At 37.5% G+C, this 25637-nt stretch overlaps 1 protein-coding gene across 1 annotated transcript in view; it reads left to right on the top strand.

Annotated features, from left to right (window-relative positions):
* Positions 1-20238, top strand: part of LOC127644591 (NPC intracellular cholesterol transporter 1-like) — a 37903-nt gene extending 17665 nt beyond the window's left edge. Inside the window, exons 11-25 of the mRNA XM_052127834.1 lie at positions 1664-1766; positions 6418-6607; positions 10010-10192; positions 10446-10560; positions 11254-11381; positions 12518-12652; positions 12883-12972; positions 13154-13344; positions 14596-14711; positions 15226-15355; positions 15567-15767; positions 17009-17240; positions 17833-17946; positions 18281-18443; positions 18966-20238. Coding sequence (XP_051983794.1) covers positions 1664-1766; positions 6418-6607; positions 10010-10192; positions 10446-10560; positions 11254-11381; positions 12518-12652; positions 12883-12972; positions 13154-13344; positions 14596-14711; positions 15226-15355; positions 15567-15767; positions 17009-17240; positions 17833-17946; positions 18281-18443; positions 18966-19045 — 2171 coding nt within the window. The 3' untranslated portion in view covers positions 19046-20238. The remainder of the gene's footprint in view (positions 1-1663; positions 1767-6417; positions 6608-10009; positions 10193-10445; positions 10561-11253; positions 11382-12517; positions 12653-12882; positions 12973-13153; positions 13345-14595; positions 14712-15225; positions 15356-15566; positions 15768-17008; positions 17241-17832; positions 17947-18280; positions 18444-18965) is intronic.
* The last annotated feature ends 5399 nt before the right edge of the window (positions 20239-25637 follow it).

Raw genomic sequence — 25637 nt, 5'->3', positions numbered from 1 at the left:
ATTCTTTTTATCTTAACATATTTATACTTTAATATTAAATTTAGCAAAACCGCAGTAATAGAATTAAAACCAACCTCAAACTGTAAACAACAGATGTAGCCTCAAGTGAAGAACAAAGTTTTGCAGGGCTAAACAAATCTTTATGTAATTGCTATACACATAGCAATGTAGACTGCTTTCTATTTAAGTAAAAGTGGCAGGTATCTCTTCAAGAACAAAAGTTGCTCAGCTTTCTGGCAGGAGAGACGGTTCCTTTTCTCATCAAGAACATGAGATGCTGCACTGAATAGTGTCTCTCTCTCTCTCTCTCTGTGCTAGTGCTTGGGCAGATAAATACCTGCGTGCAGTCCGCACAAGTAATGGAAAGCAATATTTGTTCATGTACCAGTAGTCAAGAGGATTGTCGTGTTCACGTGATATGACCGTGAAGCGATCGTCTGTGTTCCGCAACTGCTTTCGGGTCCTTGAATAACGTATAACGTGCGAGGAAGGGCACCCGGTGGACTTTCTGGTGCCCTCCTAGGGTAAGATGGTGCCCCCCTAGGGAGTTGGTGCCCTACGCAGACTGCATAGTATGCGTATAGGGAGCGGCGGTACTGCTTTGAAATATTTCCACACCGCTGACATCGATCTTTGCTTGGTAGTGCCGTGATTATGGCTAGATCGATCGAGAGAGAAACCTGAGCACTGAGGGGTGGTGAGGCTCATATTTTCAGACTTTGTTCTCTTTCGTCCAAAACAAAAAATGCAATTTTCGGCCGAAAATTTCCGGTGGCCAAAATTTTTGGCCATCCCTAATCATTATATATTATTTTAATTAAAATGCATTACATTCTTGTGGCAGAAGAGTTAATCATTGATAAGACAATACAAAAAGCGGCTTTAGAATACAATGTATTGTTTACTACCATATTATTGATCATAAGTCAATCATTGGCACACAGTTCACAGCAATCCATTACACAAGTGAATTTGTCAATCAGTTGGAGATTTATTATGAGGGCTTGTTTAAGGACCCGTTAATTTCTACAAGCATCAGACATACTTGTGTTGCATCTCGGGTGTGTTGCGTCATAAACATACAATTTTTAGGTCACTGTGTCAAGTTAAATATAGTTTAATACTTCGAACACATTTTGAGATCCCTTAGTTCGGATTTGTTCCCTGACACTCTGAAGGGGTGTTGACGATGTAATCGGATATCGCAATATTTTTTTAAGGCAATTATCGCAAAAATCTTTTTTACATATCGTCGAACCTATCACATGCAGACAGCTTTGTGTGTCTGTGTCTCTCGAACTGTGACTCTGGCTCTTCTTTATCTCTTTCCCAGCTGATTTGCGATAATTCTCTCCCAGCTATCCATGCTTATCGCTTGGCCATGCCCTGCTCACCACAAACGTTTACACTATGAGCCCAATGTGGTCACGTGTCCAATTCAACCACATTTGGAGGTGGTCGAAAATTCATATCTCAAAACATTTTGGACCTCGTTTACACCTGTCTTCAGCGTAGTCATGTTTTAAACAGATTGCCCAAAATGCATATTAACACCGGGTGTCTTATCATATTGTGTTAGGAAGTTAAGCAAGTTTAAGATTTGATTTTATTTATTTTTTCATTGTAACCTTGAAATGTTGAAAATTTGTTTCCTCAAAAATAGGCACTGCCTACAACAATGCCACAGCTCTAGTGATCACCTTTCCTGTCAACAACTACCTGAATGACACAGACAAATTAGGCAAAGCCTTGGCATGGGAGAAAGAGTAAGATTTTAAATATTTGGATTAGTATTGCATCTTTTACAACCTTGCAGTTGAACACATAAGTAAATATTCTATTACAAAATGGATGGTTCAGATCCAGGATGCTGGTTGGTCAATAGCCATGCTTCTAGGGGTGTGCAGTGAAGCCAGTATCTGTATTTGTATTTGTTTGTATGACAAAATTATCTATATTCGGATAGAACCTGGTGTGGGCGTGGCTTAAACACTAAATGAAATGCCCATTTTTAAATGTTACTCTTACATATATAGTTTCTATTAATTTAATGTAAAATATGCCTTGAGATTGATTTTTTTTCATAATAATAATAAAATAATAATAATAATATATTATTATTATTATTATTATTATTATTAGGGCCCAAGCACAGATAGTGCAGAGACCCTATTGTTCTAAGGATTCTTATTATTCTTTACAAAAGTATTTGGTACTTTTGAGGTAATTAACATGCATGAAATCTCTTAAAATTTTGCACACACATCAGAGTCATCGGCTTTTAGGGCTGGTTATAGTTGCAGGGGGGGGTGCTCTGTAGCACCCTCTTGAAAATGAGCATGTAAGGGGGGGCTCTGTACCCCATTTTCATCTACAGTCACCAAAATTGGTACATTTTATAGTTCTCATCAAGCTGAACAACTTTTATACTCAATCATTAGCTCCACCCAACAGGACGTTGGCCATTTTAGATTTTCTAACATCCCAGGCTCTGAACTTTTAAATACTCCTAGGGGATTCATGTGACTAGCCCCAAATTTGTGCAGCATTATGCCAATACATTGTAGATGCTAAATTGCAAACTGATTTTTGATATTTTGAACTGTTTCACCATGGCGAAGTAATACATTTATGGCAAATTTGTATATCTTCTGTGTGCATTTGTGTGATTTTGATGAAAATTCAGCTGTACAGGTGAAACTCGAAAAATTAGAATATCGTGCAAAAGTTCATTAATTTCAGTAATTCAACTTAAAAGGTGAAACTAATATATTATATAGACTCATTACAAGCAAAGTAAGATATTTCAAGCCTTTATTTGATATAATTTTGATGATTATGGCTTACAGCTTATGAAAACCCCAAATTCAGAATCTCAGAAAATTAGAATATTACATGAAAACAATAAAAAAGGATTTTAAATACAGAAATGTCGGCCCTCTGAAAAGTATAATCATGCATATGTACTCAGTACTTGGTTTGGGCCCCTTTTGCATTAATTACTGCCTCAATGCGTGTGGCATGGATGCTATCAGCCTGTGGCACTGCTGAGGTGTTATGGAAGACCAAGATGCTTCAATAGCGGCCTTCAGCTCTTCTGCATTGTTTGGTCTCATGTCTCTCATCTTTCTCTTGGCAATGCCCCATAGATTCTCTATGGGGTTCAGGTCAGGCGAGTTTGCTGGCCAATCAAGCACAGTAATACCATGGTCACTGAACCAGGTTTTGGTACTTTTGGCAGTGTGGGCAGGTGCCAAGTCCTGCTGGAAAATGAAGTCAGCATCTCCATAAAGCTTGTCTGCTGAAGGAAGCATGAAGTGCTCTAAAATGTCCGGTAGGCGGCTGCGTTGACTCTGGACTTAATAAAGCACAGTGGACCAACACCAGCCCGATGACATGGCTCCCCAAACCAACACAGACTGTGGAAACTTCACACTGGACTTCAAGCATCTTGGATTGTGTGCCTCTCCATTCTTCCTCCAGACTCTGGGACCTTGGTTTCCAAATGAGATGCAAAATTTGCTCTCATCAGAAAAGAGGACTTTGGACCACTGAGCAACAGACCAGTTCTTTTTTTCTTTAGCCCAGGTAAGACGTTTGACATTTGAAGCCCATGTCCAGGACCCGTCTGTGTGTGGTGGCTCTTGATGCAGTAGCTCCAGCCTCAGTCCACTCCTTGTGAAGCTCCCCCACACATTTGAATGGCCTTTTCCTGACAATCCTCTCCAGGCTACGGTCATCCCTGCTGCTTGTGCACCTTTTTCTTCCACACTTTTCTCTTCCACTTAACTTTCTATTAAAGGGGTCATGACATGAGAAACCAAATTTGCCTTGATCTTTTGGTATATAAGAGGTCTTTGTATCATTAAAACGTCCTGCAAGTTTAATATTTTAAGACGTCCTCCCCATTCTAAACAAATCATTTATTTAATCAAGCTCAAAATACAGCTCGTTCTGGATTCATGGTTAGAAGTGACGTCTCGGTTAGAAGTGACGTAACAGCGTTTGCATATGACCGCCTCCAGCACAAGACAACTCACGCTCATTTCAGTATCGCCGTCGCCTCACAAGTGTTCAGTCGATGGACAGCGAGCTCTGACAGAGACTACTTGTGCACAGGAAAATTACGATGCCACACAGATGTGCTGTTCCTGGCTGTGGTCAAACAAAACCTCTGAATAAGCTGCCGAAAGATCCAGGCGTCAGGGAAAAATGGATGCAGTTTATTTTTTGCGGACGTCCCAGTCACGGCAGTGTTAACTTAAGCGTTTGTTTTGTACATTTTAAGGATGACTGTTTTGAGAACAAATCTCAATATGATGCTGGCTTTGCCAGAAAACTGTTGCTCAAAGATAAGTCCGTGCCGACTATTCTGGGAACAACGACGACGCAAACTGTAAGTAATCTATTTTAAACTTTAAACTACTTTTTAAAGCGCAATTTCATTCATTATGAATAATCACAGTGTTTTTACTTGGTTTACTTGCATATTGTTCTGGCTGGGGGCGTCAATAATTGATACATAGGCACTGACGTTAGCCAGTCATAACAGTGGGCGTTAACACTGAAGTCTTAAATGGAAAACGCCCCCAAAACAGATGATGATGGTTTTCTGCACAACTGTCAGGTCAGCAGTCTTCCCCATGATTGTGAATTCAACTGAACCAGACTGAGAGACCATTTAAAGGCTCAGGAACCCTTTGCAGGTGTTTAGCTGATTAGAGTGTGACACTTTGAGCCTACAATACTGAACCTTTTCACAATATTCTAATTTTCTGAGATTCTGAATTTGGGGTTTTCATAAGCTGTAAGCCATAATCATCAAAATTATATCAAATAAAGGCTTGAAATATCTTACTTTGCTTGTAATGAGTCTATATAATATATTAGTTTCACCTTTTAAGTTGAATTACTGAAATTAATGAACTTTTGCACGATATTCTAATTTTTCGAGTTTCACCTGTATGTTTGGTAATTAGGGGCTGATCACATGGATGCATCTATTATGGGTCACGGTCATAGTGCCACCACCTGGCAGCAGAAAGTGTGGCTCTTACAACAGACTATAAAATAGTCCTCATTTACCCAAATTGCTTCAAAATTGTTTAGATTAATGTCAAATGCATATGTCCACCTTACATGGTTTTCTGGAAGCCACTGGGTGGAAGTGGACCCATGGTTCTTAGGCCCATCATCGCTGCTTTCAGCTATATTTATTATTTATTTAATTTAAATAAAATTCTTACCAGATGAAGCTGAATTGGTTGGCCACATTAACTGTGAAATATGTTGTTAACTCTGGTTTTTCCTGTTATTTTCGTTCATGTTTTCGTGTATAACAACATTATTCTGGAGGCCGGAGGTGTCAAACTAAATTTGAAATGTCAAGCACACATTTTGAAGTGAATAATAAATAAAAATTCAAGCATTATAAGGAATATAATAAATCACTATAGCCTACAAACAGGTGAAAGTCCCTTAAGTCTATCAGGAATTTTTATGATAGGACACCATTCTTTAGTTAAATAATGATAATAAAAACAATAATGTTAAATTTAACATTAGTTAAATGCCTTTTCAGAGCTCAAGAACACTTAACATTCTCAAATTTAGCACAGTTTAGAAAAATCAACGGAGCAAGTATCAGTTTCTTTGTTTTATATAAGCAGGACTATTCAGAATAGATGAATACTATATGGAGAATTTAAACCTTTATGGAGCATTTAAACATTTTCAGAATAAAGTCATAACCAGATAATTACCTTAATTGCTGATATGGATATAAATGTGGTCAACTTTAAGAGATGGCTAGACGAGCTCCAACGTGAAAGCATCACTTCAGGTCAGGAATTTAACATTGTGCTCCGGTTTAGGCTTTAAATAAATACATGGGAATCACTTTTTCAACAAGTGAAAAGTGTACATGATGTCGTATCTTAGTTAATATTACACTTGACAAGCTCCAGACGTGCCCTATTAACGGAGACCACAAATGGAGTCGAGGCCACGGCCATCTGATCTGAAGTCACTGTGCACATTTTCATTCATAAGGTTTACTCTTTTAATATTGACTGCATAGATCCATAAATTCGTTGTAATTTAGAATGTGTTAATTTTTCAATGTTGCTTTAAGCTTGTGTTTCTTGGATTATCAGTCAAACAAATATTTTTTTTTTTTTTATATATTCGGATGAATCTGTTATTCATTTTGTAGTCATTATTCATGCCTTTACGAATAGGGTATTTGGCTTCAGGCACATCCCTACTTAATTCAAATCAATTGTATTCACAATACACTATTATTGCTTAAACAACAAATGTGAATTTATGGTAAATGAAGATAAGCAATGTATTTGCTACAAATATGATATGGAATGTGATTACAAATGTAATGTTATCTGAACCACATCTGCTCAGGTTCATTAAGCTTGTGAAAAACTACGACAACCCCAACCTGACCGTCTCATTCAGCTCGGAGCGCAGCATTGAGGACGAGATTGAACGTGAGAGCAACAGTGACGTCAACACCATTGTGATCAGCTACATCATCATGTTTGTGTACATCTCACTCGCTCTGGGCCACATACAGAGTTGTCGGACACTGCTGGTAAGACCCTGTAGGCTCTCCATGCAGCTCAGGGCCTTAATTCTTCAACGTCTGTTAAGTTTGTTTGTTTTGTGTAGATGCAAAATAGAGTACTGATATTTAGTACCTCATACAATGGATGAACTGCAAACTTTCCAATGCTTATTAATTTGTTTGTAATCTGACTAGGACTAAACAATTAATCAAAATAAAATCGAAATTGGGATGTTTATCAAACAAAGAGGGCTGCGATTTGTATTTAAATAAATTGTCTGAATGTGCTGCCAGCAATCATAAAACATACAAACACAACAAAATACTGTGGTCACCAACAATTATAAATATTTTTAAATAAAATAAAGAGAAACTTTCAAGCAACATCAATAATATACATTACCCAACTAAACTACAAATCCCTCTCCACTGCCCCTCCCAGAGAACCCTCCAAAAAGCCAAATAACCCCCCACCCCCACCCCCAATTCCTGACCAACAAATCCCATTTCCCCAGCCTTCTAGAAATCATCTCTTCAAACGCCGCCACCCCACCCATCTCCCCGCACCACTCCATAAACGAGGGTGCCCCAGCCGACTTCATCCCCTGAGGATGACTTTTCTGCCAATCATGACTCCGGCAACAACCCAACTTTTTAAATATATGTCCCCAATGTTAACAACCAAAATGTTTTAAACAGGCAAAATTATTAATGACTGTCCAATAACTCGCACATAAAGCTCTGAACCAAAATTCTTGGATCTTCACACATCCCCAAAAAACATGTTGTGTCCCTGTCTTCTGGTTGGCACCACCAGCAGGTGGGTGTGTCTTTAAGACCCAAACTATACAATCTAGAGGGTGTCCAATAGAATCAATGCAAAATCTTAAATTGCATCAGACGGACCCTTGCATCTCTAGATGTAGACTTGATGCTTTTTAGAATCCATGCCCACACTCCCTCCTCAAATACCAAATTTAAATCTTTCTTCCCTAATCTCTTGAGAAGATGAAGCTCTGTCCCCCAGACTCTGATTTAACAGGGAGTAATACACAGATGCCTCATGACCTTTTACAAAATCAGTAATCACCACTTCCAGATTATCTTCTGCTTCTGGGGTGTTTACTACTCCCAAATATAGTACAGAACAGGTGCCCCCTATCAAGAGCAAAATAATCTGAAATTAATCCATTTGTTTGTTTGCGCCGCTACCAGGTGTCTATAAAGTAACCTAACTTATTCCATTCAATAAAAGTACATTCGCTTGGATCTTTGTCTTTTTTAAGAATCAGACTGATCCAGGCTTGTGTCAAGGTTGTCAGAACTTTCCATTCTTTAATGATTCTGAATAAACTTCTAACAAAAGTGGATCCAGTTCTGTAGCACAAGATCTAAAAAATACAGCGGCAAAGCCATCTGACCATTTGGGAGCCTTGCTTGTAGGTAAGGCCTTAATTACCTCGTCAAGTTCCTCCAAGGTTATCTCGGAATCAAGATAATTTGCTCAGTCGTCAGTTTAGGGAGTTCTAATGGTTCCACATTTTTGAATACCTTCATCAGTAGACAAAGACTTGGAACTATAAAGATCAAGATAAAATTCTTTAAAAGCATTATTAATATCAATGGCCAAGATAAATATTTCACCACCCGCAGTTTTCACTGAGGGAATGGTAGAAAAAAGACTATCTGCTTTATATATTTAGCCAATAGCTGCCCTGCTTTATCCCATGACTCAAAGTATGTCTGTCTTGCCCTGAACAGCCAAAACTCCACCTTCTGCGACCAAAATAATTTTATAGCTGTATTTCAATTTGGTCAATTCTCTGAGGCCATCAGACGACATTCAGCACTTCAGCTCTGCCTCAGCATTTTTTAATTTCTCTTACAACTCCACGCGTTCTCGTGCTTTGGATTTTTTGATGAATGAGGCATACTGTAAAATCCGACCCCTAAGAACCGCCTTTTATTTATATATATATATATATATATATATATATATATATATATATATAAAAAAAATCTATTCTAGAGGAAATCTTATGGACTAATGAAAAAATGTATATGTACCTACCAGATGGGTTCAAAAGTCTCCAAATATCTGGAAGACCAAGATTTTTACACATCCTGTGAAGCATCAGTTATGCTGCAGGGGGCCTGCACACTTTTGAAGGACTGAGTCCATCAAAAGATTAACGTCTCCTCCCAATATTATATTATGAGAGGTGCCAGCAGCTTGCAACTTCCCTTCAAGATCTATAAAAAAGTCCTGATCATCAGTGTTAGGTGCATATATATTAGCCAAAATAAGACTTTGACCCTGAATTTAAAACGATGACTCTTCCTCAATTATTATTTGTTTCAGACATTTTAATTGTAGAGGTTTCCTTGTCAACATAATGACTCCCCTGCTTTAGTGCTTGCTCAATGACTTGAGCAAGCACTGAAGAAAACATGCCCACACCATACCATATCATATCATGTATTTTTCAGCTTCCTGCAGGGAAATATGAATTTCTCAAAGAAACACTATAAATATACATATTTATTTAGTTTAAGTAAAGTTCCTTTTTATGGGGTGCCCCAACCCATTCCATGTGAAGAGAGACAATCCACTCATAATAACATTTCACATTTTAGCATATTAGGAAAAAATGTATTGTGTCAAAAACAAAATTATAAAGACCACATTCCAACATTAATGCAACAGTCAAACCCTGAACTAACTTTCAGTTTCCTCAGACAGTCAAAGAAATGTTCAGATGACTTGATGTCCTGCAAAAATATTCCACAAAACAAACTCTCAAGCACAAGGAGCATGCAGATTCATCCACAAATGTTTTGAAGGAGTGTTATTCCACAAAACAAACTACAGCCACTAGGTGGACCAGCACAAAAAGAAACAAAAAAGGCACAAAGTTTTCTCGGGCGGTCAAATGAATGTTCAGTGAGTCAGGCTTACTTGCTGCAATGTGAGAATCACACCATGACCTACTCATTCCATTGTCTTTATGAAGGACAATGTTTGCTGGGGACATATGTGAATATTTTGATGGCTGTTTAACATTACTTACCTCAAAAAATGTGTCATCCTCCTCAACCAAATAACGTTAGACGGATCCAGGAATACTCCAGTGCAGATACCTGCGAGTGTGTGTGTGCCCACTTGAGTTTACATCAGCGGGGGAGGAGCTGACTGAACTGACTGGCCCATGAGAGGGAGTGCAAAACGCAACCTTTTATTTTATGTTATTATGAGACTGAGAAGTGCAAAAATATTTAGATGAGAAGTGTAAAAACATTTCGGATCATTACAAGACCGTGGCGGGGCTAATTAGTCTGTGGTGGGCCGCCATAGTCTAGTCAATTAATGGGAAACACTGATGCTTGTCACTCCTGTTTAAATACTACTTTTTTGTGTGTGTACTATAGGTGGACTCTAAGATCTCTCTGGGAATTGCTGGCATCTTGATTGTACTTAGCTCAGTGGCCTGTTCACTGGGGATCTTCAGCTACATTGGCATCCCCCTCACACTTATAGTCATTGAGGTAATCCCTTTCCTTGTGCTGGCTGTGGGAGTGGACAACATCTTCATCATCGTGCAGACCTACCAGGTGTGTGGTGTTGTGTTTTCTACTTATTATCTAAATGTCCTGAGAGCTCAAATATGACAAACTTTGTATGTAGGTGAAAGTTAGTTATTGTTCATGTCAACTGACTTTGTCACTCTATACAGCTCAGATAAGCACCTTCTAGTTCTGTTTTTCATTTGAGAAAGATGGTTTCACTTAAGTGGTTTTAAGCTTGTTGTCAGGCACTATGGTGTTGCTTCATAAAGTGGCAAGTAATAAATGCCTGTGTGTGCAGAGAGATGAGAGAATGCCTGAGGAGGAACTTCATCAGCAGATTGGTCGTATTCTCGGAGAGGTGGCTCCCAGCATGTTCCTCTCTTCATTCTCAGAGACTGTGGCTTTCTTTTTAGGTAGGCTGTGTGAACCAAAAATGACTGAATTCTGGTTTAAGGAACCTTATTCTGATGTGCATGAATGATTCGGCATAAGCTTACAAACTTGCCTTCGAACATGTACCTGAATGTTCTCTGCTGTCTTTCTTTAAAAGCCAGTCATCTGGGCCACTCATGGAAAAATAATTTGTTTTGAAATGTGTCTTAATATAGCTTCCTAAGAGTATCAGATTTTCTTATAGCAATGTTACTCATGTTCTCTTGGTTACTGTCCAGAAGTCAGATTATGAATCATCATCTGCATTATGTGCTGTTGCCTCAAAGTATTTAGGTGCTTAAGCCACTCAAACAAATAATGTTAGACCTTTTCTCAGAACTAACTTTAACACTTGTCTTAACCTTTTTTATCAAGGACTTTTGATGACTTTTCAATGTGTCTAAATAATTTTTTACTAAATTTTGAACAACATTGTTTGCATTTAAAAACGACATATTTAAAATAACTTGGTTTGATATTTATTTGGTATTGCTGTTTGATACAATGACTCAGGATTTTTATATGTGGCTTAAATGTTCAAATACTTTTTGGGGCTACTGTGTGACATTAGAGCCATTGAAATAGTGAGCTCTATTGTAGATCATGTGATTCTCATTTACTTGTCCAGGAGGCATGATTTTAATTGTACATGATGTTTTTACATCTATTTCTAGGTGCTCTCTCCAGCATGCCTGCAGTGAGGACGTTTTCTCTGTTCGCTGGTCTGGCCGTCTTCATAGACTTCCTCCTGCAGATCAGCTGCTTTGTGTCTCTGCTGGGACTGGACATCAGGAGACAAGAGGTGAATCAAATGTCATACCAGTAGTTCCTGTGGGAAAACTAGAATTTGAGGAATTGAAAAGAAATCCAAAATAATAAGGTAGATTTGGTCAAATCTACAATGCACAGCAGCCTACTTCACTAAAAACTAACTTTTTTTTTTTTTAAGTAGCATGATCACCTTCAATAGACTTTTAGACTATGGTGTGTAAGCACTCGCTGTTTAATGAAGCAGAAGTATCTGTGCCTTAAAGAATAGTTCACCCAAAAATGAAAATTCTCTTATCATTTACTCGCCCTCACACTATTCCAGATGTGTGTCTTTCTTTCTTCTGCTGAACACAAATTAAGATTTCCTGCTGAATATATCAGCTCTGTAGTTCCATACAATGCAAGTTAATGGTGAGCAGAACTGTGAAGCTTCAAAACGCACGAAGGCAGCGTAAAAGTAATCCACTCTGAAGGGAGCAGGGCACTCGTGTCTCATGTATGGTCATTTGGAACACCCTTGTTGAAGGGAGTAATGAAAGACATGCGTCACTTTATCTTCACCTGAAACATTACCATGACAACACTGCGCAGCTGTTCTAAAAACAGGAATCTCTTTATTGCTGTTAATTTGTTGTTGCAAATAAATCATCTTTTTGTAATTAGTTTTTTTTTTTTTTGCTTACTGTTGCTGTTTTAATAATAATAATAATAATAATATAAATATATATGTACATACATTTATATACAATACATTAATGAACTTTTCCCGCCGAAAGTGTTTGTGCACAAGAGGTCTTAACCATGTGGTTAAATATTATTTATTATTAAGACTAGCTTACAGGAAAAAATGGACCCTGTTTTAGGAGTATCTCTGCTTATGGTTTTCTACTATCTTATGTATGAGGATGAATGTAAACTGTGGAAGAGGGGAAGTATCTGTTATAAAAAGGCTATAGCGCTTGAACAATCGACAACCTTGCTTTAAAATATATCCCGAAGACACGCCACCCAGGGTCACGTGATCTGTCCCCTTCCCGCAGAAAATATTTATTTGTTTCTCAGAGAATTTTAATTTTTGGGTGAACTATTACTTCAAGAATAATGAGCAGGAATGGTCTAGAAATGCATACGATATGCTAATTATTTTGTTGATAATATTTTTCCCAGGCAAATCGGGTGGATATATTATGCTGTGTGAAGTTGCCTGAGAGACAGCAAGCGAAATCCGATGGATGTCTGTTCCAGTTCTTTAAGAAAATATACGCTCCTTTTGTCTTGAAGGATTGGGTGCGCCCCCTGGTGGTAAGCATCAATGAACTGATCTCTGTGTTTAATTATCTCATGCAGTTACATTCGTTGAAATGTGTAGAGAATGCTGCAAAAAGCATAAATTTACTTTGTTTATTCTCAGACAGCAAAGTGGTAGAGCATATTTATTATATATTCTTATGCTCATTAATGCTTGGCTATTATAATATGTGTATATATGTGTATTAATTGATTGTCTTTTATTCCATTTTTTTCACCTGTAGGTTGCTATTTTTGTGGGCATGCTCTCATTTAGTATAGCCGTCGTTAACAAAGTGGAGATTGGACTTGAGCAGACCCTGTCTATGCCCGATGTATGTTTACTTACCTGTCATTTCTGAATACTTTTAAACTAAGTACACACACTATTGGCAAACACTTGCATTAATTACCTCTTGGGAGACTGAAAGGGGCCAGTGTGAACATAAATGAGTACACAGTGTAAAGGTAATGCTGTGCTAGGTAAACATGATGCATTTCTTTTCTCTGTCATAGGACTCGTATGTGCTGAATTACTTTGGGAACCTGAGTGAGTACCTGCATACAGGTCCTCCAGTGTATTTTGTGATAGAAGACGGACATGACTACAAAACAACTGAGGGTCAGAACTCTGTGTGTGGCGGAGTGGGCTGCAATAATAACTCTCTTGTCCAGCAAATTTATTCCGCCTCACTCATGAGTAACTAGTAAGTTAAACGTAACGTTTTGGCTCCTTTTGTAGTTGAAATTATGCTATCTTCAAATGCACCTGGGAGGCTTCTACGTCTGAGTTGGACATTGATTATTACAACTTGTCACGCATTTAAATAATATATAAAATATACAGAAACAGCTAAAGCATAACAAATGAAAAAAGATAAGCTTTTTTTGATGTTGATGTTTACACAAGTGAATACACCTGCAGAATTTTCACACAATTTTTATGATTTATTTATGCATGCTATCTAACAAATAATGAATTTTGAAGAAAAAAACAAGCAAGCTGTGAAGGGTGAGCTGTTAGCTTTACTTTAGTTGATTAAAGCTCTGTCACGAACAACAGCGTAACATTATTGAAACATAGAACTTAAATTGAAATAACTTTGTGTGTATAATATATATATATGGCTCAGTACTGATTATTTTTAAGTGCCCGATAACTGACATATAACCAATTTTTTATTCTTGTTTTATTTCTGTTTTAAAGCACTATAACAACTTGATCATTTATCTCTAACCTCTGAAAGTGAATAGCCTGCCATACAAATATAATATTGTGCAATATCTACCAATAATTAAAGTAGTTTAAGTTGCAATATTCACTTGTTTAAAGCCTCTCACTTAATATTAAAAATGTCAAGACTTTTGTGATCAACTTTATTGGGAAACCTGATAATAAAGAACCGATTAAAGGAATAGTTCACCCAAAAATTGACTCACTCATGCCATTCCAGATGTGTATGACTTTCGTTCTTCTGCTGAACTCAAATGAAGAATTTTAGAAGAATTTCTAAATAGAGTGCAAGTGAATGTGTGCCAATATTTTGAAGCTCCAAAATCTCATAAGTCACTATAAAAGTAATCCATAAGACTCCAGTGGTTAAATCAATGTATTCTGAAGTGATATGATAGGTGTGAGAAACATATCAATATTTAAGTCCTTTTTTCTTATAAATTCAGCCCTGGTCAGTCAATCTCCACTTTAACTATCTTTTATATTTTTCTTCTTCTTCTGCTTTTGGTGATTCACATTCTTCATGCATATCGTCCCCTGCTTGGCAGGCAAAATAATTTCTTGCAGGAATTATTGATCTGTTTCTCACCCACACCTATCATAACACTTCTGAATGTATTGGATTACTTTTATGCTGCCTTTTTATGTGCTTTTTGGAGCTTCACAGTTTGTCACTGACTTCTATCGGATCAACATAGTGACTCTTTTTGTGTCATAATTTTAGCACTAGGATCAGTAATGTTCCGTCGTCGTGGCTGGATGACTACTTTGACTGGGTGAAGCCACAGTCCTCCTGCTGCAGATATTATAACACCACAGGAGCTTTCTGCAATGCTTCAGGTAAACCATTAGCCAGCAGATCAACAAAACTCTGACCTCCACTTCTTCAGAATGGTCCCTTTGGGACCTTTATACAGGGTAGTCCTTGTTAGTTATTGTATTATTTTACGTGATCTGGTTTTTGAGTTCACACTGTTAATTTTCTGGGGCCTTTGAACTCAATGAAAACCTTTTAGGTGGAAAAGTTTTATTTAGGAAATGGCAGTGCAATTTCAGATCTGAAAAAGTCTTAAGGAATAATAAAAACCTTCCAGTGTCATTCAATTATTAAAGAAAATGTGTAAATGCACTTTAGAAATTTCAGAGTTCAGTTATTTTCATCTAAAATATTTAATCCGCTAAACAAAGCACTTTGTGGGTGCAATTTCTATGTATACTAGTTAATTTTTTTTAATAATTTCACAAGTGACTGGAAGGGTTATGTGAATTTCAGTCAAAATGTGTTGGAACCCTGATATTTTAATTGTCTTCATGATGTCTTTGAGTGATTTATGATGTTTCTCTTCTTCATCAGTTGTGGATAAGACCTGTGTTCACTGCAGGCCTATGACTGCTAGTGGGAAACGGAGGCCTAATGGAACAGATTTCGTGCACTACCTCCCCATGTTTCTCATAGACAACCCAAATATCATGTGTGGAAAAGGGTAAAATTTCAACTAATTGATGAGCTTTTTCTGATATATTATATATATTTATATGCATAGGCAACCTACCATAAACCTTTTGGTGAAAATGAATGGACATGGACAGGGGCTGGACATGAATGACATTTTATTTACAAGAAAGAAATTGGCACTAATTACAAAATAAACAATTCATAATTTCGTAACTAATAACAATTTTGTTCTTGCGCAGTGGTCATGCTGCATACAGCACCGCTGTGGACCTCAAAGAGAACAATACTGATGTTGGTGCCACCTACTTCATGAGTTATCACACCATCTTAAAAACCTCATCTGACTACATTGATGCCTTGAAGATGGCACGAGAGCTCACTGACAACATCACACAGGCACTGGAGCCGCAGGACAAGAGTTACCATGTCTTTGCTTACAGGTAAACACACATCAGCCTTGAAAATGTATGGAGAGGATACCATTTAACCGAAAACATTTAATTTACTCACCCTCATGTTGTTCCAAATGCATACGACTGTCTTTCCTACATGGAACACAAAATGAGATTGTAGGCAACATTGGCCTCAGTCACCATTCACTTTCATTGCATCTTTTTCCATAAAATGAAAGTGAATGGTGACTGACTTGTCAGTCAGTAATGTTCTGCCTTACATCTCCTTTTGCGTTCCACAGACAAAAGTACAGGTTTTAAAGTACTGAATTTTTAGTATGTTTTAATAAAGCTCTGTGCTAATTAAGGTTCCCTACCCAATCTTGACTTAATGCATGCAGAGAAATGTGCTGAGCATAATTTTTCAAAATTATGTTTTTTGTTGTTGATCACATACAAAGGTCAGGACAGGAAAGATCATTGTGACCCACTTCCATAAAGGGTGGTAAAATTGTACAAATGTAATCATAAACATAAAACACTGTAACCATTAATTTAATTGAATTGTCGAAACCCTTTCGGTTAAATATGTCATACCGTGATTTTATTTTAATGGGGTGCGTGCGTGTGATATGTTCTGTACGCTACAGTAATAAAACATTTAAATATGAATACGCATGCACATTAAAACATCCACTACATCACTAAAATTCAATACGCATGGGAGTAGATCCACTACATCATTGGTCTGCAGTGAGGAGTACTTGGGCTCTAACCCCTTAACCCTACCCTTTCTCCTAAACCTACCTATTCCTCAACCTCAGTAGCAGCAAATGTGAATCTTGTGAGAATTTTGCAGAACAACATATAGTTAAACAGTAAATGCATTGTATTGAATGTATTTTAATGTTAGTACATGGTAGTTCAAGACACCCAATATAAAAAGTGACCACATTTTTTTACAATCTATTAATTATTTTAAAAACTATGGGCCGATAAATCGGACATCACAGGTTTTTTCCCCACCTTAGTTATGTTATATCAAACTCACATTCAGGTCTCGCTCCATTGTGGGATGGCATGCCTGCTTTTCACAATCCAGTCAGTTCTTAGTATATAAAATTAAGTCCCATCTTTCTTTTTTTCCTCATTATATGTCCAGTTTCACTTGGAAAGACATCAAATTGCAGAAATAAAATGGGTTTTGAACTGGATTTCAGGTTGACTTTGCAGCAGCAAAAATTGTCCCCTCGCTGACCGTTATTCCGTTTTTTTTTCCCCATGGACAGTGTGTTCTACGTCTTCTATGAACAGTACCTCACCATCATCTATGATACTGCCTTTAACCTGGGGATGTCACTGTTGGCCATCTTTGTGGTGTCTGCCGTGCTTCTGGGCTTTGAGCTGTGGTCAGCAGTACTCATGTCCTTGACCATCGCAATGATCCTTATCAACATGTTTGGAGTCATGTGGCTGTGGAATATCAGCCTCAACGCTGTCTCATTGGTCAACCTTGTCATGGTCAGTTGAAGAACCACAGAAATGTGTGGTTCAATGTGTGTTGATTTTATTTTAAGAAATAGCATTTGATTTGATTTGATTGAAACACTCTTAGATTAAAGAAATGGTTCACCCAAACATTTACTCAAACTCATGCCATGCCAGATGTGTGACTGACTTCTGCAGAACACAAATGAAGATTTTTAGAAGAATATTTCAGCTCTATAGGTCCATACAGTGCAATGAATGGTGACCAGAATTTTAAAATCTAAAAAGCATATAAAAGTAATCTATCTTTAAGTCTAGTTAAATCCAAGTCTTCTGAAGTGACATGATAGGTATGGATGAGAATTAGATACATTTAAATTTTTTCCATTCACTTGCATTGATTTATGATTTAGAGAATCTTCATTTTTGGTTGAACGATTCCTTTTAAGGGCTTTTTGATTCGTTTTATTTATTCATTCATTAATTTAAAAAATTTTTTGCTAACATTTATCTATTTGCAATAATTTGTATATTTACCATAAATTTTGTTGTTCTGAAAAAAAAAAATACTTTCATTTGATTCGGAGATGCTGGTGTGAATAAGGTGTCATGTTGTGTTTTGCAGAGTTGTGGCATATCAGTGGAGTTCTGCAGTCATATTGTGAGGGCTTTCTCTGTCAGCACCAAGAGCTCAAAGGCAGAGCGGGCAGAGGAGGCGCTGGCACACATGGGCAGCTCTGTGAGTGACTCACAGTGACTGCACACTCCTTGTGTTTACCAACACGTTACACACGTTCATGTAGTCTATCATGTGTTTTCAGTGCTGATTAGCAAACTTAAGATGAGAAATTGAAAATTTAGAGAGGTTTCATTAATTCTGCTGGTCATGGCATGCATTATGGTTTTATTTAAATATGTTCCTGGCAGAATGACTATTATGAGAAATTGAAGTGATGAAAGATAAGTGACTGCTGTATAAATGTATGGCACAAACAACACATTTTGGTAGAATGTGAAATTTCATGATATTATCATGATGAACTACCTTCTAACATGTTAGTCTCTCTCATTAGGTGTTCAGTGGCATCACCCTCACTAAGTTTGGGGGGATCTTGATTCTTGCCCTCTCCAAATCCCAGATCTTCCAGATTTTCTACTTCCGCATGTATCTTGCTATAGTGCTGCTGGGAGCTGCTCATGGCCTCATCTTCCTGCCTGTGCTACTCAGTTATGCAGGTACACCACAATACTACCTCTTAAAGGGATAGTTACCCCCAAAAATGAAAATTGTCATTAACTCAACTGTATGTTGTTTTTTCTGTTGAACGCAAATTAAGATGTTTGCAGAATGCTCTTTTCCATACATAATGAAAGTGAATGGGGACTGGGGCTGTCAAGCTCTGAAAATTATACAGGAAAAGCACATTTAAAAGTCTTCTAAAGCCAGGCGAAAGCATTTTGTGAGGAACAGACCAAAATTTAAATCTTATTGTTTGTCTTGTGGCTATACTTTTGAAACCGTGAGCATTTGAACAATTTCGGATTGGCCCCCATTCACTTCCATTGTAAGTGCCTCACTGTAACCCTGATTTTTGCAGCTGCTTTTTTTCTTAAGAGAGAGACAAGCCTAAATACATTTTTGTGGTAGTCAACATTATGCCACAAAGGCTGTCGTCTGAGCTTAACTTGTATTGAACCTGGAATATTCCTTTAACCATGAAAGAATTATTAAAACCTTTTCTCTCTCTCTCTTCTCAGGTCCATCTGTTAATAAAGCAAAAGTTATGGCTGCTCACAACAGGGTTGTGGGTACAGAGAGAGAGCGACTCCTCTACTGACGGTTCTGTAAAGCTAAATGGCAATTGACTTTGAGAGAATACATTGGATGCATGTTCATTTTTCACATAACGCACACGTCAACTAACTGACCTCTTCAACGTTGACTCCACTGTGTATTTTTGTCCACACGGACATTCTTCAGCCTTCAACCTTAACTCTCAAGGACCAGCATGGAAGATAATTTCAGTATTGAAACGGTGCAGTAACTGACCGGGCTGCAGTAATTTCCTCTAGTGTGAAAAAAAACATCAATATACGCAGTAACCACATATTGCACTGCAGTCACTCTGGTAAATCAAGCAAGAGAACCAATGAGATGTGTATGACTAATCCTTTTTATTTATTTGTGTGAATCTTGTTGTTTTGTTCACATATTTCATATAATTACCTCCAAACTCACAAAATAATGAAAGAACCATCAAAGGACAGCTCAACAATGAGCAGCGATGGACAATCTCTTGATGATTTTATTTTGATTCTACGACAACAATGACATGTTACACAAACATTCAGCTGTTTACTCCTAGCACTAACTGAACGGTGTGGTTTTGAAGCAGTTTAAACACTTTAGCCTAAGATTATTAAACAAGTTGGGAATAAGGGTTGCAATGGGGAATGAATAATAAAAAAAAATTTAACAATAATAAAAAGTTTTTTAAATGTTTACTTCAAAAGTTGTCTTGTTCTGCATTAATTAGCATTGAAATGCTAAGAAAGGGAGCGATAGCATTAATTTAGTCACTTACAGGAATATGAACATGTTTGGTTAAACCATATATTGAGATGGCTCAGGTTTTGCCTGGCCATCTCAATTACTAACGCACAATGTAGCTTTAGACCGGCTGCTAAACGTGTATTTTTACCTCAAAAAATGTGGTGAGTTTAACACTATTGGAATAAACCATTTTTATATAGTGAATACATTTGAGGCATATGTATGCACACGCAAAATAATATTTTTATGGGGGCGGTTGGCAATTGAGTGATTTTGGGATTAATATGGAGTGTGGGTATATGGTTTTTCAATTTTTATGGTTTAGAGTTGGCAACGTGGACGTTTATGAAGATTTACACAATCTTTGGAAGGATGTGTAATTGGAGCCGCAAGTTGTGTTTTTGATAATGGTCTTTGATATGAAGATCACTAATTCGTAATAAATTGAGATCTTTGTATACCTTGTTTGCTGTTGTCTCTTGTGTCCAGCTAAGGCTCAATGAGATCTTTTTTTTTTTTTTTTTTGTATTTGAAGGTAGTGCAAGACAACTGGTGTGCATACTCCAACGAGCATTTAGAACTTTGTATTGTAGTTTGAGATATATATATATATATATATCATTTTTATTGACTGGTAACAAGAAAATTACAAGTTTCAGTTAAACAGGAATGGAATGTGTGGGGGAAAAAAATTGTTAAGGGTGCGGTTTTTGTTTTAACCATAAGTTAGCGCTAGGTAGTCTTAAATCTGTTTGCCATACATAGACATTATGAATCATGCTCTACACAGATCCATAATGACCTATTTCTCACTTACAAACAGGGCCTTAGCAAGGTCATCTGGGCCCTTTCCTATTCAAAAATACAGTTTAGAATTTGTTGTGGGGCCCCTTGGATCAGCTCCATCTTTCACCCCACTAGCTACGGCCCTGCATCTTTCTTTACGATTTTATTAAATGGATCAAACTCTTCTGATATGCCAACATACAGTATTTTGAAGCAGTAAAATAATTGAGTATATAGAAATTCTTGCATCCCCGCTTATAAAGTTGTTTTAACACCAAGATAATCTCTTGTATGCTGTTATTCACACAGTCGAGCATTTAGCAGTTTTAAATAATCTAATTACATTAAACTCAAACAATGATAATATTAATAGAAGAATTGTACCTTCTGCACAAAGCTACAACAGTGTCTGACCTGAGCTGAAGGCCTCCTAAGAGTTGTTGTCATACTAGCTTCCAATTCATCATTTTTTTTATGCCCCATGTGGCAGAGAGACAATGAAAAATTGATTGCTCTGGTTTAGGCTGGCAGTGAAGATGGGATTCCTTTTTTATGTAAGCATTTTGCTTGACCCTTCTGAGACCCACACCGGCCAGCATTAGTAGGTAGAAAATCAACTATTTAACTTATGTTGACCTATGTGTGGTGATATAATTTTTGACAAGGAGTTAGTAGATCAGTTGATAAGAGGCAATGTGAAATTTTTATTAAAAAGAGATGGTATGTCTAACTTGCCTCAAGTTTATGAGCTTTCATCTTTTTTGATTGTGCTTTCTAAATTCTTGCTGAAATGCCTGAAATTCCATTCCATGATTGTTATTTTCTTGTGCATTACAACTCTAGCTGGAACAAAATGCCCTGTGTCACAAGTTCACAACTTGTTACTGGTGTTGGTTTCTCTTTAAGGGTTAAATGAGAACACACATTCAAAAGAATCAGCACTCCTACATAAGCTGATTATGTAAATGTTCCACTTGCACAAGCAATGTTCACCAATCACACCCCTCTTTGTAAGGAAAGCTGTGTGATGAATCTTGCCTATGTTCAAAGAGCTGAGATTAATGTCTGATGTGTTGGCATTTATTTGTTGTGTATTATTTCTAAATTCTTAATTGCATTTAGTTATGCTACAGATGTCCTATAATTTGTAAATACAAATAAAATAAAAGGGTATTTCCACCATCAGGACAAATGCTTCTGAACAAGTTGAGTAACTGTTCCAATAGCCTTTCCACTAGAGCACTGTTCAGAATGTACACTTGCAAACTGTTTCTGTCTCTGATTCTACAGCCCGGTAAGCTAGAGTGTTTTGAGTGTTTCAATATGGGAAACGGGTTCCCCCCATTGAGTGTTTTGGTAATCCAATGGGGCGGGCTGGTTTGATGAACTGTTTTCTGGTTCTGGTCTCCATAAGAGGCAATGAAAAAACTACCAATACAAGCGTTCCAGACAAAGAACAACAATAATTTTTAATGATATTAGTTGGAGTACAATGGGTTAAGGCTGGATATCATAACTTGTAGTTAAATATATCAACGTAACTAACCTCAGTTAATTGCTTTACGTCATACACCCACTCCTTAAACTTTGACGGGTGAGTCTTTGTCCAAAAATGGTCATCGCAACTCTTGTCAGCGTTAGGAAGCCACATGCCTCAGTCCACCACAATGGAAAAAGAAACGGTGCCAACGAACACAGGTTGGTATGGAGGGAAAGGTACGCAACGAATGTAGTTCACCATGATGGTAAATAAAATGCCTTCTAAGTCCATTTTTTTATGTAAAGAAAATCTGTGAAAGCTGCATGTAATAAAATAAAAATGTCTTTCCAATGCTGCCTTTCCAATATAGTAGCTATAAAAAAAATGGCAACAATATTAAAAACAGTTCCGATTTATTGAAGCCTGATTTTCGCAAACACACATTCCTCAAGCATTATTTGATGTAATTTGTTTGACCTTGCCTCTCTTTTCCACCCAGTAATTGAAAACCGGATGACAAACATTCATACGGTTTATTCTGTGTCCTGTTCTAGAAGCCTCTTAAATTGAATTGAAGAAAATTAGGCACCTGTAATGTGCAGGCCAATCGATTTCACAGCACCATTAATAAAGAAGCATCTGGACATCAGTGTCCCTTTTTGCTTCACTGGCTCACACTTACAGGGGTCATTTGACAGGAGACTATGCTGTGACTGCAAAGAAGGCAATTAGATAGTCAGTAAGATAGACTTCTCATGTACGGAAGGCAAGGATCAGATTCATCTGCCCAACTTCAGTGCTTTCCCTCGAAATAAGTGTGTAATTTCAATCAGAGCAAACTTTGGCCACACTTCACAATGCCATATTCAATTAGGCCTATTCAAAATGCTTTCAACCACTTCCTTGTTTTCAAATGGCCTCATAAAGGCACATGGAGCGGAACCAAGGGGTAAAATTGAGTCACTGAAGTAAGAGGAAGGGGATAAATTGCCACCTTGCCAAAATACCAACAGTTTCAAAGGGACACATGCATACCTTGACGATTCACACACATTTCTCCACAATGAGGGTGACCAATGTGTGTCCAGGAAAGATTCAGGAATTTCAGTTCTGGAAATAACTTTTATTGTTTGCTAAAGTGGGAATTAGTTTGTGAATGGAGAGGGCTAAGCTGCGTACACCGTGTCCACGGTCAGGCCTGAATGTTTGTTTTTATCGCTGCATGAGGCTGGTGTGACTGGGCCTTGTTTACATTGGAACTGTGTCAGAATTCTCTCCCCGCTTGAAACCCTTCCTCTCGATTGCATCAGAGCTGTGGGAACAACAGTTTCAGAAACTGGAAGACATTATTAAAATTCATCAAGTATTTTAAGGATTGGAACAAAAGACATGCAAAATAATACAAACATGCCTTTTTTTGTAGTATGAATTGCCTTAGTATGAAGGTAAGCATGTGCAAGCAGGTTTAGATGGAATATTTTTAAATGAAATTCTGGTCTACTTGGCATGTTTACTGATGAGATTAAAATTCACCTAGATTAAAAGATATTTCATAGTATGTTATGTTTACATTCAGCACTTTTATAAAGTGTCATCTTTTTGCACTAATGTGTCTCTTACTGTGCCTACTGTCCTGTTCCTTTAAGTACTTATTGTACTGTCCTGTACTTTTTGCACGTGTTTGTACATGCACTTTATGTAGGAATGTATAGGTCTTATGTAGTCTGTGTAGTCTCATGTGGTTCTGTGTTTGTTCTATGTTGTTCATGTAGCACCATGGTCCTGGAGGAACGTTGTCTCGTTTCGCTGTGTACTGTACTAACTGTATATAGTTGAACGACAATAAAACCACTCGACGATTTCAGATTAAAATCACACACCTTTGGCTAATCTAAATTTGCGTAGTGTACTTTTGTTGCATGCATTAGTTGTCAGCAGATGGTCAATGCTGATGAAATTAATCTGCCCATAATACTAAACAATGAATACTAATCTACACATAATACTAAACAATGAAATATTTGTTCACCTGTCAAATAACAGAGCTGATCCTTGTTATATGTCAACATCAGTTCCCCACTCATGAAAAATAGAGGTCAGGTTCAAAACTGTTAGCTATGGCAGATAGTTTAGCAATACTAGGCTCTATTTATTACTTTACAAATCAAATATGGTATTTGACATGGTCACAATTACTATAAGGTGCATCTAAGAATGCAACTCTGATGTTAAAGGTGTGCCCCAAGAACCAGAAAGAACATCAAGAACATGAAACTGTTGTAAAAGAGTAAACATGCTCTTTTCAACTGTAAGTGCTACTCGTACCAAGAAAGTGGTTTCTTATGCTTAAATGGTGCTTGTTTAACAAAACTTGAGAAGGTTACTTTTGTGGCTGTTGTTATAACATCAAATAGTCAGGTCACGGGACAATGACCACGCTCACAGATGAAGTATGTCTGTAATCTATTCATACTTTTTACCGTCCGAGAATTGCGTACTTCATCAAATGCAGTACTGTACATACTCAGACAGCACGCAATTTCGAATGCAGCTCAGGAAGTAATCGAGTTTGCATAATTAGTGATGAGCACGATTCTGAGGTTAAATTTTTCGGTCTAAGATTACAGTTTTACTCCACTGATGTTTAGATTTAGAGCTGGGGTTTGAGGTTAGAGTTAATAAAATATCATTCTTCTTCACTCTTACACGATTTACCAATAAAAAAACTGGCTATACAACTTGCTTTTGGCGCCCCTCTGTGGGCACATATGCCCTCATATTCAATAACACTTCCTGCTTTTGCCACTGGAGGCAGTGTTTCGACTTTAGTATGCACAGACCGACTTTAGCACAAGAAAGTAAACCTGTTGTTTCTGAATTCACTGTGAGATCAGGCTGATATAAATGTAAAGACATATTTTAGAAATACTGCATTATTGTTATTACCAAATAAACAGCCAGTAAGAACCCAGAAGTGCCATCTCCTAGTGTGTGTTTGTACAAAGTAACTTCATTTATAGTGGGCTTTAGCAACCTGTAGTCTTTCAGGCACTGTCATAGCAGAGGAACAGTTTGAAGGAAATATTACTAAGAAAATTAAAGTTACTTAAAAGCTAGCGACCTCATTAACACAACAAACATGTTAAGTAGGCATAAGTACCATCGACCAAGTGCTCTTAAACAGCAATGCGTTGGCCAAGCAATGGGGTCTGTGTTTGTGTACTTGTTTAGCATATGTTTCTGGCCTTATAGCTTGAATGCAATTGTCTGTTCTGCGAGTGACTGGGAGCTTGATTTACCACTAGGGCATAAAGAGGGGACATTTCTGGAGTTTCATATTAAAGAAATGGGCAGAGATGGGCCAGAAAAAGCAGAGTACATCAGCCAGGCTCAAGTGTACACTTTGATGAAGGATGGAGGGTAACAGAGTGTCTGGCCATTGTTAGCATTGCAGGCCAGAAACGTGCTGAACGAGAAAATTTGCAGAGGTTAAACCCATATTTGTCCTGCATTGCTGTAGATGCTCTTGAGATGCATGTAGCCACTACACATGAAGTGAGATCTGCACTTGAAAGAGGAGGTAAGTAATGTTCTGATTTTCTTTATGATT

This window comes from Xyrauchen texanus, chromosome 6 (assembly GCF_025860055.1).
Source record: "Xyrauchen texanus isolate HMW12.3.18 chromosome 6, RBS_HiC_50CHRs, whole genome shotgun sequence".
Taxonomy (NCBI): domain Eukaryota; kingdom Metazoa; phylum Chordata; class Actinopteri; order Cypriniformes; family Catostomidae; genus Xyrauchen; species Xyrauchen texanus.
Note: the sequence above shows the minus strand (reverse complement) of the source record. Positions and strands in the feature narration are given on the sequence as shown.